A 19091-nucleotide genomic window follows, 5' to 3' on the forward strand; every position below is an offset into this window, starting at 1 on the left:
AAGTTTGAATTCGTGAGTGTATTTTTGTTCATGTGTTTAAAGACATTGTCATCAGTGGTTGTGATTTTTATGTTGTTATATACCAAAGCTGGTATATTTGTAAAAACAATATGTGGTTTCTTTGTCAGGTTAACATAAAGAGGTTTTACAATATAGGGTTATCTTTATAAATGAGTCTATGGGTTACTTATAGATGTCATGATCAGGTTACCTGTCAGTGAAGGGTTATCTCTACTTGTCCATATTGGGTTACCAGTATATGTCTGTATAATGGTACTAATGGATGTGTATAGAGGGTTACTTGTACATGTATCAGTAGAGGGTTATCTGAGCTTGTGTCAGTGAAGGGCTATCTGCACATATCTTTAGGGGTTATTTGTACATAGCAGAGGAGGTTTTCTGTACATGGCAGTATGGGGTTATCTGTACATGGCAGTAGAAGGTTTGCTGTACATGGCATTAGAGAGTTATCTGTACATGGCAGTAGAAGGTTTGCTGTACATGGCATTAGAGAGTTATCTGTACATGGCAGTAGAGAGTTATCTGTACATGTCAGTAGAACGTTAGCTGCACATGTCAGTAGAAGGTTAGCTGTACATGTGTCAGTAGAAGGTTAGCTGTACATGTGTCAGTAGAAGGTTAGCTATACATGTGTCAGTAGAAGGTTAGCTGCACATGTGTCAGTAGAAGGTTAGCTGCACATGTGTCAGTAGAAGGTTAGCTGTACATGTGTCAGTAGAAGGTTAGCTGTACATATGTCAGTAGAAGGTTAGCTGTCCATGTGTCAGTAGAAGGTTAAATGTGAAAGTTAGCTGTACATGTGTCAGTAGAAGGTTAGCTGTACATGTGTCAGTAGAAGGTTAGCTGTCCATGTGTCAGTAGAAGGTTAGCTGTAAATGTGTCAGTAGAAGATTACCAGTACATGTGTTAAGGGATACTTTGATTTTTATGTTTTCACTATTCAAAACAAAGCAAAAAATAATTCATGAATCATAGGTTCTTGTGCTGCTGAAGTTGATGCTGCAAATACTTTCTGACATAGTCAACAAAAATTTGATATTGTGAACAAGCTAGATAGAAAAATGCCTCAAGTAGTTTCTGAAAATCAACAAATCATGATTCATTTGTGATCTTCTGACTACCATTAGTTTACTTGTAGATTAGTTGTTACAGAGAAGAATTCCAAATGTTTTGTATTGCCTTTAGCAGTACATTTGCTTTGTGTTCAAAATACCATGAACCTTTAGTGTTTACATGGAATGTGATTCAAAGAAATCCAGTTTCTAACTGGTAAGTGCCAGTAATTATACGAATACTAACCAATGACTTTAATGTGAATGGTTTTTATGTGTGTGCACTGATGTAATTACTGGGCCGTTCTAATTTTAGATAACTGTCCTGATTTTAGAGGTTTCATTTTTTATTTTACATTGTTTAATTAATTTATCATTCCACATCAGATAAGGCACTGACTTAAACTTGTCTAATTGTTAAAAAAAAATCTGCAACATTAACATACAAATTTCATATGTTGACGTAATGAAAACAATTGATGTGTTTTCACTTCTAATTTGTTTATTATAGCTAAATACACTATTAAGACATGGTTACATTTCCCCTGTATTAGCCTTCAATATTCTATCTTTGTATCTATGATATATCCTGCGTATCTATGGTATTCTATGGTTGCTAAGGTGTCGATGATGTATCCATGTCATTTTGTATCCATGGATTATCCATATGAATGATTTTTTACAGAATATTACCAGGTAACCAAGGTGTTTTCACAGGATTTAAACCAGCAGTTTATCAATCGCATCATTACACCCAGGGTGTATCTATGTTGTACCATTAATGTGTCAATGTTACCATTACACACAGTCTCTATCTATGGTGTACCATTAGTGTGTCAATGTTACCATTACACCCAGGCTGTATCTATGGTGTACCATTAATGTGTCAATGTTACCATTACACCCAGGCTGTATCTATGGTGTACCAGTAGTGTGTCAATGTTACCATTACACCCATGCTGTATCTATGGTGTACCAGCAGTGTGTCAATGTTACCATTACACCCAGGTAGTATCTGTGGTGTACCATTAATGTGTCAATGTTACCATTACACACAGTCTCTATCTATGGTGTACCATTAGTGTGTCAATGTTACCATTACACCCAGGCTGTATCTATGGTGTACCATTAATGTGTCAATGTTACCATTACACCCAGGCTGTATCTATGGTGTACCAGTAGTGTGTCAATGTTACCATTACACCCATGCTGTATCTATGGTGTACCAGCAGTGTGTCAATGTTACCATTACACCCAGGTAGTATCTATGGTGTACCATTAATGTGTCAATGTTACCATTACACACAGTCTCTATCTATGGTGTACCATTAGTGTGTCAATGTTTCCATTACACCCAGGCTGTATCTATGGTTTACCATTAATGTGTCAATGTTACCATTACACCCAGGCTGTATCTATGGTGTACCAGTAGTGTGTCAATGTTACCATTACACCCAGGTAGTATCTATGGTGTACCATTAATGTGTCAATGTTACCATTACACCCAGGCTGTATCTATGGTGTACCAGTAGTGTGTCAATGTTACCATTACACCCATGCTGTATCTATGGTGTACCAGCAGTGTGTCAATGTTACCATTACACCCAGGCTGTATCTCTGGTGTACCAGTAGTGTGTCAATGTTACCATTACACCCAGGCTGTATCTATGGTGTACCATTAATGTGTCAATGTTACCATTACACCCAAGCTGTATCTATGGTGTACCAGCAATGTGTCAATGTTACCATTACACCCAGGCAGTATCTATGGTGTACCATTAATGTGTCAATGTTACCATTACACCCAGGCTGTATCTATGGTGTACCAGTAGTGTGTCAATGTTACCATTACACCCATGCTGTATCTATGGTGTACCATTAGTGTAACAATGTTACCATTACACCCAGGCTGCATCTATGGTGAACCATTAGTGTGTCAATGTTACCATTACACCCAGGCTGCATCTATGGTGTACCATTAGTGTGTCAATGTTACCATTACACCCAGGCTGTTTCTATGGTGTACCAGCATTGTGTCAATGTTACCATTACACCCAGGCAGTATCTGGTGTACCAGTAGTGTGTCAATGTTACCATTACACCCAGACTGTATCTATGGTGTACCAGCAGTGTGTCAATGTTACCATTACACCCAGGGTGTATCTATGGTGTACCAGTAGTGTGTCAATGTTACCATTACACCCAGACAGTATCTATGGTGTACCATTATGTTTGTTGTATGTATACTCATTAAACTTTGGTGAATATACAACATACTATAATATATGGATAGATTCATTGGGTATATCAGTAATGTATTCTATAGTATCATCTTTTTGTTTACTGTATATTTTCAGACGGGGAGGTGGGGGGTTGTCAGTAGATATGTTACTATTTTCTTTGTCATTATAAGTTGTACATTGTGTCAGTGTTATTTTGTTCTTTTTACTCTTTAAAAAGAAATGGAACAAGACATTATGGTTATGACCAGGTTTTGTATGTTTTACAATTTTTCCATATAAAATCCCCAACAGTACAAAATGTCTTTTTGTTGTTTTTTGTGCATGTCAACACTATTCAAAAAAGTGGATGGATAGCATCATAAGGATTTGATTCCTAATAAAACCTATAAAGGTTGCTGTTACCTGTGTTTTCTCATAATTTGATATTAATAAAAGGGTTGCTATCCCTTCAGATCAAAACTCTAATGTACTTAAAATTCCTTCCAGGTCAAAACTAGAACTATTTCCAGGGTGGCTGATACCATCCACACCCCCCATCAATGTTGAATAACATTCTTTGCCCCTCAAAAATCTTAACACTTGTACACAAGTCCATCAATTGTCCATTAATGAACCTTTATATTTGCCATTCCCCAAAGGGTCAGGACGACAAATGGTCATCTTGTTTCATCTGTTATCATGTGCCATTCACTGTGCACTGTCTACGATGAATTGTGCATAAACTTTCCATTCAAATGTTTTCTTCTCAATAACCAATAGGCCAAGGTTACTGATATTAAGCCTGTAGCATGCTGGGAAGAAGGACTACCAAGTTTGTTCAAATAAATGACCTTGACCCGTTTCAAGCTCACTGGGGTCAAATGTGTTAAGCACTTCAAATTTCTTCTTTCTATGACCAATAGGTCCTATATTATGGTATTTGCTTAGAAGCATGTATGAGAAATGGAATTTCAAGTTTGGAGAAATTTATTTAGGAACTGACAATTTTCTTTGTAAGCTATAGAACGGATGAATAATTCATGCCAGTTGGGTGACAGGCAGATGAAAATGTTTAAAATCCATCTTCTTCTGTAAGAATGTCAGACTGCCCAAATTTGGTCTGATCCATCTAATTATGATTGGGAGTCAATTTCTATATGCAGTAGGTTTTGGGCTGGAGGGGTGAGCCTAATATGGGAAATAATATCACAAATTTTGGAAAATCAGTCTTCCTCTGTTGGAATGCCTGCATTGTGTCCCAATTTGGTTTGAAGCATCCTTGCTTGAAGAGAAATCAATTTTGTATAAACTGGTTTTTGACCTCCTGGGGCAGGAGAGCAGGGTCCATGTGGGGAAATAGAGCAAATAATTTGAAACCTTTATTGGTGTAAATGTGTATTCTGTCTCAATTTTGCCTGAAGCATGAATGGCTGACTAACTAGGGCCAGGGGGGTGGTGCCCAATTGGGAAATAGAAAAGGTGTGTGTTGTGTGCTGGGTATATCTATAATTCTTTTCCTTTAGTTTAGATGAAGCAATTTCAACCAAACAAAGACATGTGAGCTATACAGGCCCTATGGGCCAATTAAAGTAAAATACAAAAAGGTATTTTAACCTTGTTTTATCTACGACATCACAGAGCTGTGATACAAAATCATAACCTCACAGCCTGTGGTACCAGGCAGACATGTCACTACCTGGTACTATATATCATACCTGCCATCACCTTGTTAATCTGTCTGTATCATCATAATTATGGTGAAATAATTCACAAAAAGACAACAAAATTTACTACAAACAATTTTATTCAAAGGTTTAAATTTCTTAAATAGATCTGGTTTCAACAAAATATTATAAAAATGTAAAAAATTCAATTTCCTCGTAATTGTTTGATTTGGGATTTCCTCAGACTCATGACTGCATTACAAATTTTGTTTTTCTCTCTTAAATGGATTCACCAACAGATTGGAGAATATATATACAATTGCATGTATAATGTAAATGAATTTCATATGATATAATATTAAAAATTCTTAATATTCTTTGCAATCTACATATACCTGTTTGCGCTGATAGTTTAGAAAAAATACATCTCGGAAAGTAACGAAGATTTTATATTTTAATTTAAAATTAACTGTAAAAAATATTAATATTCAGCAAGACATTAAAAATTTCAATTGTTTCCATGAGAGGATGTTAATTACTTTCCCCGGGATATTATTGAGAACTAATTCACTTAAAGAATTGTTATCAATGACACTTCATATGATGAATAGGATACTACAATGAGGAGTGTAGAAACCACTTACCCACTCAATTAGAAGGAACGGTGTTGGCTCTACCGCCTGATCTCTTGATACTACACTAGATACACAGGGTACAATATCTAAGTGCACAAACTGATGAATGTAATCACACCATGAAAAGGACTACAAACAAGATTTAACAAATGTAAAACATATCATATATATCACTGGAATTGAAAACAGAAAACAAGTAATATTCAGAATATCAGTTAAGATAAAGTTAAGAATCTTGATATTTCATTTTTATAATTCATTCGTCTTAAATATGTTACCCGAGATCTTGTGCATTTGTAATGACACATGTATATCTAAATATATAAATATATTGTACATATGGTAGTCGTTTTAATGTAAATAAAAATATTGCCTGTCAGATTGAGTATTTATATGCGACCGATATTGAATTTCACAGAAGGTAATACACTCTTTCAAAACTATATGATTTTTTTTTGCATCTCGGTAAACTTTCCAAAAAGCGATACAATCTACAGGCTAATGACTTATGTGTATAGCTTAATGAAACTCATTCTGCATGGTGAAAAATGCTTTTATATTAAACATGGCCTATATTTATCGTAGTCTGCTGTATATTGTAATCGTGGGGTTAAATCCATTGCAGCTAGCACATCAAATAGAATGTTTAAAACTGACTATTTTCAGAAGCAATAAGACAATCTCCATTTATTAGCCATATGGGTAGGGTGACAAAAAAATGGATCACGATACAATTTATATTACAGAAGTATTTTATTCTATAATATATAGTATAAATATGACAGACGCCCAGAACAACAGTAGAGAATAATTATCCACTGTGGAAAAGCATTATGATACTGAAATTTATCACAAAATTACTCACTTTCATTGCACTTTTCTTAGATTTCTAAGAGTAAAAATTTTGTGGTAAAATGCTGTCTAATTCACCTCATAAAGCTAAAACTTAAGTTCTTTATTCATGTCAACAATATATCCCAAAACAATAGATCCAAGAGGCATGTTGGTGCCCATCATTTAATGAACTTCACTCTGGCTCAGTGGTATGCTCATCTATTCTTATTCCATAAATAATAATATCAACAGTGGAAGAAGCATGAGAAAAATCCAAAATGGCCTCTGATAGCAGTCATGAAAATCAAGTCATTCTGAAAGCATTGTAAGCTTACTTTCATGAAGGCCTTTTGTGTATTTCTTGAAAAATTGTGGCTTTTTTCTCCAACCTAAGATGGACAAATTGGCTGCTCAATATTTTGCACACTCGAACTGAGTGACATACAGCTAGGATCCACACTTAACATATTGATACAGAATATCCTCTTGGTAATTCTTATGAAATATTTGAAATTTCAAAGTCAAAATCCAAGATGGCCACTGGCAGAAAGCACAGCTAGAACCCATCCCAAACATGTGAGTGATGTTTCAAGAAAATCCCTATAGTGTAGCTCTTGAGAGAATAATGTCAAAAATGAAGGGGCCATCATCTAGTGATGGTTGGATAAAAGATATATGTATAATACAGATGTTTTTTCCCAAAATTATCAAATATGAGAAACTTGATGTGGGAACTTATTTTTCTCAATTCCATAAATATATAAAACATCCCTCTGAAGACATTACAAAAACTGTTACAACAAATGAATTGAACTTTGATACCAGTTCTATCATAAACATTACAGTAATGACACTGTTAAGGAATAGATCTAAGCTTATCAATATTCACATCTACTTAAGACTCATCCAGCACATGGGACACTTGGCGAGACATTTCGTCAGACTGGCTATCTTCCTCACTATCACTTAGAGTGAGGTCGATCACAGCACATTCACTATCATTAGAAAGCTTGTCACTGTCTGCAGTATTATCTCCTAGGATATCTCCTGTCCTTGTCTCGTTATTTCTGATGTACAATGCTTGCTGGATTTTGTCCAGCCTTGACCTTGGGTTAATATTCTTCACACTATCATCACTGCTAGTTGACGAAACCGACGAGCTGTCATCAGAATCATCCTCTGTGTCATCATCTATAATCATCACATCCTCATCTTTACTATCTGGTGAATTACACACTTCCGTGACCTTCGTGACGTTACGAACCTCCTGACTTGGGGGTAAGGTCATGTCACTGTCCGACTCATAACAATGGACATCACTTGTCTTATGAACACTAGATTCCAGTTCATCAGATTCGGAATCAGAATCTAAAATAGCTATAACAAGATCATTTGTTTGTGTGTTGGTGAGTAATTTCGACAGGGGCTTTTGCGGAGATCTTTTAATCTGCAACCTGCTTTGTTTGACATTTTGTTCTCCTTGGTTATCTTCTTGAATCTCCACAAGGATTGTGTCTGGTTGTGGACTAGCATCAAGAACACACTGACACACACTGCGCGAGGTTCCAGGGGTGTCACAGGATGACAGTCGGTGTAAATCTTTCTTGTTAACACTCTGATGTTTCTGACCTTTTACTATTTTGCATACATGTGTGTCTCTGTGTCTCACATTAGGTTGTTCATCGCAGTTTTGTGTCAAGTCTGTAACTTCAATTGCTTCAGATTTCTCCCGGCTCAAATTCTGTTTTTCCGAATCTTCACATCCTTGTGCTTCTGTACCAGGTTTGTTTTCCTGTTTGTCCTTCAATGATTTCCTTTCACTACTATTACAGTCAAAATTTTCTCTATTTCCACTCTCACAATCACTGTTGCTTTCTTTTCCTGATGTGCTCCGACTACTAGTTATAATCAATCTTTGACAATCCCCTCCCTCCATCTCACCTTCAATGAATCCATCGTTACTATCTTCAAACAAATCATGGCTGCCATTTTTCTTCCATTCTTCAGAACTACTAGATATTGTATCTTTCGACTGTTGTTTTGATACAAAACACACTGTTTCAAAAGTCTCCGAGCTATTTTGTGACATGTTTAATATTTTGTTTTTATTACACTCAGAACAGGACTTTTCTTTCTGATTATGGTCAACCTCTGAAACGAAATTTCCACCAGAATCCAAAGAAATGTCTTTTTTGCTAATGCTAATACTGTTATTTGATTCCTCCTCCAGCAGTTCATCATCTAAATGACAGATGTCTGGAGACTTTCTTTCTGAACCAACTTCTTTCTCCTGTTTTTCTTTGGCGTCCTGAGCTACAGTACAGCCTGTTTCTTTACAATGATTAACATTCTTGACCTTTTCCAAATCACAAATGTTGTTCTCCAAACACTTTTGAGTTGTATTTGTCTGTTCTTGTGAACTATCAACATCTCCTTGATAACCTTGACATTTCACACTGTCATCAGAATCTGCATTTAAAGCTTTTACACCATTTTTGACACTGATGTCCTTATTTTGACTAGACTTATTACCAACAATGTCAGCATCCACCACATTCTTTTGGATGCTTTCATCTCCTGATATCAATTCATCTCCCATCTCTGTTTTTGCGTTAGTTTCTTCCTCACCAAAGTCTGGAACATCAGGTGAGTCCCATGCCTGCTGTCCAACTGTCTGCTCCTCATCTTCAAGGAAGGTAACTCTACAAGATTTCATTTCTTGTGAGCCACATTCAGAATCTATGGCATCTAGTAAACTCTGTGGAGGGGTTGAAAGGTCATCTCCTTGGAAACCTCTGTTAATTCAAAAAAGAAATCATACAAATGATATAAATTAAGAGCTATTCTAGAAACACAAATATCCCATCCTAGGACTCCCAAGTTTTGTTCGGGGCTATTCAAGTAACACATCTATCACACCCTAGGATTCCAGGATCTGTTAAAGAGTACCACACAAAGAATTTAATTGATGGTTTGCTTAGATAAAGGGCAGAAGACTGAACCATACACCAGTTATTTATTTTGGAATCCTGGGGTTAAGAAAAACTTCATCAACAAAGCATTATGTAAAGGATGGTTTAAAAAATCAGACGGTTAATAACATTCAAAATGCTTCTTTCAAGGCCATTTTTTTTATCGATCACATTGCAAATATGACAGGCTTGAGTAGGTTTGAGGATATCATTAGTAAAACTGAGAAAGCCATATATGTATGTTCCCTATTGAGTCTGTGTTGCTCACAAGGACAGATCACTAATTCACAACAAGAGGACTGATGAGCCTTATGGGTAATGTGACTATCAAGGCCAATATATTATACACTGGTAACAGTTTTAGTAGAAGTATTGGAAACAACTTTTTACTGATCAAAACTGTTTGGAATATTTTAGTGGTAAGGACACAAAACACTATTTTTGTCAGTTTCTCAAGATTCCCACAAAATTTCAGACCAATGGCATATGTGGAAGTGCAGAAGAAGTTTTCAATGTTTTTCAAATAACCAGCCATTGCAGATTTTGGACTGACTCCAACAATAACAACACTTGGTCAGGACCATCTCTGCATTATTTCTTGCAAGTTTGATCTAAATTCCACTGATGCAATTTGAAGAGAAGCTTAAAACAGGTACAGTTCAGAGAAACCATGATTGCATAAACAACTAAAAAAGTGGCCACCTGGCTTCAATATCGAACTTTGGATGAAAAATAAAATCATTTTGTTTGCTGCCTTTCCTTAACATTCTTAGCAATTTTCATCTTGATGGCACCCAGGTAATTGTAAAAGAAATTTTAAATTTGCTTTTCAAGATGGCGGCCATGGCAGCCATATTAGAATTTGGACCAGCCCTGAAAAATAACACTTGATCTGAATCATCTCTGGATCATTTCAGGCATGTTTGAACTAAAGATCACTCATGGAACTTGAATAGTTTAAATATAAGATGTTCAGGGAAACCATGATTGTACAATCATGTTACAGTATGGCTGTCATAACCATAGGGAAGATAAAGACATCTGGATAGAATAATATCAGATTGTCTCAGGCATGTTTCAGCTCAATCGAAATAGTGTAATTTGAGAAGTTTAAAATGGAAAAAGTTAATGTACAGTATACAACAATGGACAAAACGTGATGATTATAGGTCATCTTGATCATATGTGTCACATGACCTAATCATATAACAACCAGTTTCTCAGAAGTTAAAATTTATCCCTTTTCCTTTCCCCTAGTTGGACCCATCCTTTTGCACTGAGGAGGGAGAGACCCTCAGTTTACAAAATAACTGAAATTCCTTTGACAGAGAATTTTTAGACTAACTTTGGTAAAAAAAAAATATCCTTCATCTTAACAGTGAAAGAATTTGAAAGTGCTACCCCTCTACTCTTGGGGAACCAGAACCTCTATGAGGTTCAGATCATTTCCCAACAATCTCTGTTATACATAATTGAAAACACCTTTGACCAAGGATGGTTTGGACAAGATGTATATATTTATCTCTGTCCTAGAGAGGTCAGAGGTCAAAAATCGTTTAGGATCATTTCGCCCAATGGCTGGATGGGCTAAGAACCAAATTAATATGATCATTCATCAGATTGAGTGTAAAATCATACAAGTTAAGACATAATCCTCACCTGATTTCTTCCTGGTCATCACCAGAGTCACATAGCAGCCCACTCTCACTCATCTCAATATCATCATGGTTACTGCCAGCATAGGAGCTCTGTATATCAGAAATATCACTCTTCATTGGGGTGACAGGTTCCTGTGGGGACATTGGGGGCACAGCCACCCTCTCCCTGTCCCCTACTGGACCAGCTCCTCTTTGGTTCTTCACAGGGGTAATGTTACCTTCTTCACTCCTCATGCGCTTCAGGTCTGGAGATCCAAATACCAACTCGTCTGAATCACTGGTACCTAGAGGACGATGAAAGTATTTATATATTAGAAGGAAAAGAACGACTATTTTATCAGAGTCCAACTTTTGTCTGGAATATAAGAATTTGATGCCAAAATGGTTATGTATAGAGTGTATCTCAGCTCTATATATTTCAGATCCACTCACAATGTTTTGATAAACTTAGTCTACTCAGAAAGTTCTGACTCATTGTCAAAACTCAACCATGAAATTCAAGAGCAATTTACAACACTCATTAAGTCAAAGTCAATCTGGAATGTCGCGAATTGTATTACATCTGCATACTTAATCCACAAAATTCAAATTCCTTGTTTTTCTCTTAACACCCTTCTGAATTCAATCCAACTCAGAAAGTCAACTATTTGGTACAAAAGGTCATCAAAACTTTTCATCAGGAGTCACCTAAATGTGGCTGAATGTTTAACTATCACAAAATGTGTCAAAATTACCAGTATTTTGTAAAATGGTTGATCTCAGTTACACTGCATACCTATAGAAATATTTTGGGTCCATGTATGTTGTACTTGGGTACACTATATCTCTTAGTACATCCTGACATTTATATAATTTTATCAAAACTGTAATATCTTATATGCTAAAGATGAACTCACACGAATCTTTATATTGTGCATATTTTCTTTTCTTTCTCTTCTTAAGTGTACCAAACTTTTTGTCAACTGTCTCATATTTCTGCTCAACGTGTTGCATCTTCAAGAAATGGTTTAGCCTCTTTTGAACCTTAAAAGAAAAGTCACATTTATTTGATTTTTAAGGGTAGGAGGAAATGCCTGACACTGGCACTGGAAAGCATGTAACCCTAAATTGTACAGTTATGTGTAGTTATGTGTAGTTAAATTAAATACATGACAAAAATTATGATATCATTACTATGGTACCATTTTCTTTAAGATTAAAAAATACGATATTTCTGACAAAGCATATTATATAAAATGACTTGTACTGCATGCAATGTATTTTCCATACAAATTATAAATATGTAATATAAATAAGTAATAAAACTATCGGTTAGGACATGAAATTATGAAAACATCTGCCTGTTTACCTCGCCCAAGGATGGATCTGGCTCTGGTTTGACATTGGGACGGACCTTGCAAGGTTTGAGATAGGTGACGACGTTGCGCACCTCGCTGTATGAGGAATGGAAGGAATAGCAGACACGATATATACCACCTGTCTTCTCCACAATGTTAGAGAGGTTCAAACGCATCTTCTTAGTGAAGTACATGGTAGAAGGAAGAATTACCATCTTGTTGATTTTGGAATGTTTGGGAGCTTTGTAGCCACAGGGCAGGGAGTTCGAGTCACCTTTTGTAAACTTCTGGGGAAAAAATGACAAATTAGATAAAAAAAAATTTCTGTTTGTAACACTTTGCATTTTCAAAATACTTACAGTACCAATACTTTATATGCTTAAAATCATTGATTTATTGATAAAGTAAAAATTTATTTGCATCACCATATTCATATAAAAATGCACCCCTAGAGTTGCGCTAAATTGGAGCATTTATGATGGGGAATTGTAATCGAAGAAACTGATCATAGATCTCTGTTTACCATCTGGCTATGAGGTGACTTTAACATTACACGAGTGTGAAACATCATACATAATGGAAAATATTGTACATAAATCTGTAGAAAACTTCATGTTTTCTACATTTTCTGGCCTGTGGATTATGAAACAAGATACAGACATCTTTTGAATCTGTAACAATGAGGAAAGTGACAGCATAACACTTTAGAAATAGAAAACAGTTAATCATATACAAGTTATCCAGCTATAAAAAATACAATTTCTATGTCCATATAAATTAAAGGGAGATAACTATTTTTCCTTCAGTTATTTTCACAACTTTTATACTTTAAAATACATTTTCCAATTGTAATGACATGTGATTAATACTGTGAGGATATATATAAGTCATATTATATCAGGAATACTGCTTACCTCCCTCAGACAAGCGTGGATTGGTGTCTCGTCAGGGTCGGAGGTAAATACACCCCTAAGGCCACAGATCTGTTCGTATAATCTCACTTTGGCATTTGACACATGGATCTATTGCAATAGAGAATGCCATTTTGATTGATGAAGTGCAGTAAATTCCTTCAGATGAACCATTCAAGATTGTAATATGATGTAATAAGTTAGTTTTATCAACCCAATGTTCTCAACAATTTCATTGTCTATTGTAAAAATACCCGTACTTAATTTTGTGCAATCAAATTTCAGCACAACAAAAATTTTGAAAAGATAAACACAAAGATGAATTAAATGTATTTGCAATAATAGTCACATACACAAATCCACCATCATATTTCAGCGTAACATCTCTATCACAAAAAGTGCTAAGATAAGATTATAACTTGTGTATTTAAAGTATAACAAATTGTGAGACAAGCAGCAATGTTACATTAATTATCAACAAGTTCAATATTATCCTATAGCTGTTCAGTGATAAGATTTTTATTATTGATTATACTATCATACTATTCCTATACTTATTTTCAAAATGCACCCACCAATAAAACGATGTCATTGTTCAACAGAATTATCAACAAGTGCTGAATCTGTTTTTTAGAATAAGCCCGCCTCCTGATTTTGATTGACAGGAAATGTGTTGGTCCCTCAGGACTAAATTGAAAGTAAGATGTATTTATACATCAAAACAGCAATTATCAGTACTAAAACCTTTAGGCTCGTTCTGGTGGAGATTTCCTTTAGGAGGTGTTCATGTCCAAAATTAGACCTTGGCGTGAAATGGACCACATGGCCATGACCCTTGGCTATCCACTCTTTGACCAGTCCACTGACAGCCTCCACGCAGTCCTGACGACTTGGGATATGGAAGCAGTCTGGATGGCAAAAGGTAGTGTCCACATAGAGGCTCTGGATGGGTTTTACACTGTAAGAAGTTTAGAAATTGATCTTTTTTAAGGTTTATTATAGACAAACACTTGCTGAGATAAAATTCCAAATAACATAAAGACTTATTTTCTGAATATATTGTATTTTGCATATTTTCTGGGAACTTGATCATGCAGTAATATTTCTACTATGTGTATCAATGTTTAATTTAAATAGCAGATTCTATGCGTAATATAGAGCTCTGAAACTTCAGATTACCCAATATCATATACTTCTCATTTGCTAGTCTGAGGTATTTTCCACACACTGAAGTAAATCAATTGTTACAAAATTTGACAGACATGAAAATGGATTTTCATTTTATCAAAATATGATTTACAACGGCATAAAAGTTGAGATATTCTTCTAGCATGTCAGAGACTTAAATCGTATTAAAGCGTATTAGAAACTATACCATCTCCTCTATTAATCACAAATTTGATGTAATTCACTGAAATTGGTTTCATCCAATTTAAATTGTTTATTCCTGGTTGTCAGGGATTTATTTCATACAGAAAGAAAAATGCAGTTTCTGATTAAAAGAAATAAAGTTATTACTGTTCCTACCTGTCCCCATCATGAAGTGCAGCAACATTAGAGATGTGACTGGCCTCCCAACGGAAATCTCCAGTATACAGAACGGTGCCCTCTGACCCCTCAAACAGGAACCTGCAACCAATGACAATAAATAAATTATCATAATATCAAACTTCTTTGGTAATATGAGCAATACAAGAAAGAACTCCCTACCTGGAAAATCCTGTATTATTTCTCAACAAGTACAATATATCAGTAAATAGCTGTGGTTAGATTTACTAATTAAAGAATGTATATACCTTCGAACAACACTTTCGTCTTTACATAGTGCATGTATCTGAATGATTACATTTGATCAGTTCTTTTAATAGGTGGGCTTAACAATGAACATGGTCTTCACACTTGTCAAGGGAGGTAAATCATTTAACATAAATTTCTTACATAACAGAGCCTGGGCAATGAGCAGCTGGTAGAAGTGTCACTTGAACAAAATCAACCTGCAAAATAATCAATTTTAATAGATATCACTATAAATTCAATAAGTGATATACTAAAAACTATGGGTAGCTGGGTTTTTTTTAATCTTAAAAATCTATCATCTTTATTTGCAAAAAGTTTATTAAACATTTTAATTTTGATTAAAATTTGATAAATCAACATAATATTTGTTTTCTACTGTTCAAACACAAAAGTAATTTGAAAATCTATATATAAATCTATATATAGTGTCTTCTGATACTACATAATTCCTATCAGTATTCCAAAGACAAAACAAAAAAACAAAATGAATGAAGTTATTAGCAATGAAATCTTTTCAGATCTATCCTTGGTTTAAAATCTATCACATTTAAGTACATTAAAAGAAGAATTTTCCTGAGATTAAAAACAATCAAAGTCAAAATCTGTTTCCAAATAAATCAGAAATTAAATATACATATTTACCTTACATGCATGTGTTGGTGGGATAGATATTGTCACAGGATGACTATCAGGCAGAGTTTTCTATTGCAAGAAAAAAAATGTAAAAATTTACTATTAACATCCACCGCATTGGAACTAAAAAGATAAATGAGACTCAAATGAAATAAGAACATTTCAACAATTCACAGTCAACTCGCTGTATACGTAGTGAAACAAGTATTTCAGTATGGACTTTGTGAATCAAACATTCCTATCATTCATCCGAGATAGTCTTGTGACAAATGTCAAAGACAAGTTTTTTTTTCTAAGATTGTAGTAGCTTTGACATTTTCTTAGAAGTCCAACTTTCAGTTAGGACACATTTGTCGACCAAACACAACTCATTTGTGAAAGTCCTCTTTTGATTCAAATTTCTATGCAGGTAATTTTTGGGATTCAAATATTTGAGTCCTAGACTCATGTTTTTCCTGTGGGATTCATTCATATTTTGAGAACTTACAAAATCTCTTTGTAATTGGACTCAGCAAAATTTCGGAAATGCTGCTCTGGACTCGCCAGAAAAATTTTTTTAAAAAAAGTACTGTTTGCTAAAGATGAACTAATAATACTTTTTGAAGCTGGTAGTGATGGTGACCACCTGGACTATGAGTTCCAGCAGTGGACCTAACACAGGTCAACAAAATTCTCGTCTTGGAAAGAAATTCCGTTAATTTTAATGTCATGGTGGTCTGACTTTCAGTCAGGTATTCAAAACATGCAATACTTAATTATGGAGGTCCTGTCACCAGTCCATGCAGGAGGATTAGCTAAGCAAAAAGTGCATGGACAGATACTGTCCCATTGATATTCCTATATTCTCATTCACACATTTTACCTGAACAAGTTTGGATACTATCTGATACTCACAATATATCTTTCCAGATGTTGATATTTTGGACTTTCAGCAAGCAGAACTTTAGTTATCTCAGAACAGTAGAGGAAAATTTCAGAGCTGCAACACAATTTACATTGTATATGTAATGTTTTCTGTTTTTCAAATTAAGAGAGCAAATCGAGTTATTAATATTCAAAGGATAATCAAAGAAATCCAGCCACTTAAAATTGATCAAATTCTCCTAAATTCACTTCACAAAAGCTGGTGAAAGAGTAAAGTAAGAAACATGGACACTTAGATCTAGCAATTAAGTTACAACATTACTTTACTCATGTTTTACGATTGTCTAACAAGTGTTCTTACATCAAGAACAAACAAAAGCTAAATAATCAAAGAGAAAATTTGAACAATTACGTATGATAAGACAAAAGGTAGAGGCAGCATTTTAATATGAACCCTTTCATCTACAATGGTAGAAACTTTATGAATTCTATGTTTAAAACTGAAAAAAAAGCTGGACCAGGAATCTCTGTGTACATGAATGAATACAATTAAAAAGCATTAACAGAGCATGATCAACTGATAATGTAAATACTGTACAAAGCGTAAATATACTATCACTGCTAAATTTTAATCTAAAATTCTTGATTCAAATATTTAATGTCACAATCAGCTTGAGTGTCACTGCAATTTTTACCCGAATATCACTGCAATTTTACCTTTCACTGCAATTTTTACCCGAATATCACTGCAATTTTACCTTTCACTGCAATTTTACCCGAATATCACTGCAATTTTACCCAAATATCACTGCAATTTTTACCCGAATATCACTGCAATTTTACCTTTCACTGCAATTTTACCTGAATATCACTGCAATTTTACCTTTCTTTAAGTCTTGTTATGAAACTGGGTGCACTTAACCCAACAGTGTGATCTGAAAACAAAAGAATCATTTTATGACTGAAGTGATTTGTAAAGATTGAAGTATTAAAACACACAAATACAAATTAATTTAGTATTGCTAATGGCATTGAATAAAGCCTAGCAGAAATTAACATACTTTTTGTAAATTATATATAGAATAAGAAAAAGGTTTTGAGTTATAAACAGTGATAAACACTTAATTATCAACCACATTGTTTAAATTTCTGTCTATAGGGGAAAATCTTGTTGTAATGACATTGTTGGTTTTTGAACAAATTTCAATAGTCAATTTTGGGAACTGCTACAGAAGTTTGTCACATGCAGGCAGATATATAAACAAATAAAAACTCTACGTACATACATATGTATATACATGTACTATATTGTATGTACTGTCAGGGTTTTCCATAATTTGGTTAGTAGTAGGCTGTGTAGTGAAAGTAGGAGGCTGGCCTGTCGTGTACGTGTACGGAACATTATTGCGGAACTGGATTGGTGGCGGCGGCCAAATGATCAAATTAGCTGGTCAAATTGGCCGACGACCAGCTCTTATGGAAAACCCTGTACTGTACTATAGAATTTTAACTTCTGTTATCAATTTCATATGATTCATTGCATACAAGCAATAACTTTGACTACAGTTACTTTTTTTTCCTCCAAAAAAAGTTCTGTGTACCATATTTTTCCATTAATAACCCCATGCCTTTATATCAGGGACTTCTAACACTGATAGGTAAGAAACTAGTTTCAGTGGTGATTTCTCTGGTGTTAATATTTGTGCTTGTTCACTGAGCTGTAAAACAGTGAAGTTCCTTATCTTCTCGCTGCATTTATGATGTATTAGTGTGGAGTAAGCACTGACTATAGTTTATTTCATTTGTAAATACCTAAAACATGCATTTTGTTTTACAAATATCTAAAGTTAACAGAAACTTTTTGTCACAAACGTTATCACAATCAATAAAAGAATAATTTGAAAAGATCAGTTGTTTACTTTTGAAGAAAATGGTTGATCAAAATAGTATGGCTAGTAAACTTGAATATCTTTGCTATAGAAATTCAATCAGTGTTTCTATTGTATACGTCATTATATGTAATAGATATTTTACGGTTTCCAATAACAAATCAATTCAAATCATGATAATTTAGCGTCGACACCATACCTTCATGAAGGTGGGATAGAAAATACACGGTCGAATTCAAATTAGGTCCATCAAATCTGTCAAGAGATATGCTCCTGTATTCACTCATTCGCCCTTTGAAACAACTCATCCTGTGTTCTTATATGTACTCCCCTCAGTCGATTTTCGCGGGTAGCCGCTTCTGAAGTGTATTCTACTTTCAGTTTCTCATGATCATGTTCCGATCGGTAACATGTTTAAATGAAAACAAAACGTTGTTTCATAAAGCCAATTATCTGCGTGCATATTTTTCGTATTATGAAAGGACGACAATAATGCGTGTCTGCACATTCTTTTGAGTACCGATTTTATATTATCATCGATGTTGTTTTTCTGGTAAGAGAGCAAAAATAATCCTTGCTCGGCACGAAATATTTCTTTTTAA

At 34.7% G+C, this 19091-nt stretch overlaps 1 protein-coding gene across 1 annotated transcript; it reads right to left on the reverse strand.

The window, feature by feature from the left end:
• Nucleotides 1-5131: 5131 nt before the first annotated feature.
• On the reverse strand, nt 5132-19045 carry LOC132558413 (protein artemis-like). The gene is made up of 12 exons (XM_060222973.1): nt 18689-19045; nt 17484-17535; nt 16631-16715; nt 15746-15805; nt 15245-15300; nt 14834-14935; nt 14051-14264; nt 13310-13417; nt 12407-12682; nt 11955-12081; nt 11060-11342; nt 5132-9223 (listed from the first exon to the last, which is right to left on the reverse strand). The coding sequence occupies exons 1-12, from the start codon at nt 18795-18797 to the stop codon at nt 7324-7326; spliced, it is 3372 nt and encodes a 1123-aa protein (XP_060078956.1). The 5' UTR covers nt 18798-19045; the 3' UTR covers nt 5132-7323.
• Nucleotides 19046-19091: the final 46 nt, after the last annotated feature.

The sequence above is a fragment of the Ylistrum balloti genome, unplaced genomic scaffold (genome assembly GCF_031769215.1).
Source record: "Ylistrum balloti isolate Yb309-2 unplaced genomic scaffold, AGI_CSIRO_Ybal_v1 Utg370790, whole genome shotgun sequence".
Classification (NCBI taxonomy): domain Eukaryota; kingdom Metazoa; phylum Mollusca; class Bivalvia; order Pectinida; family Pectinidae; genus Ylistrum; species Ylistrum balloti.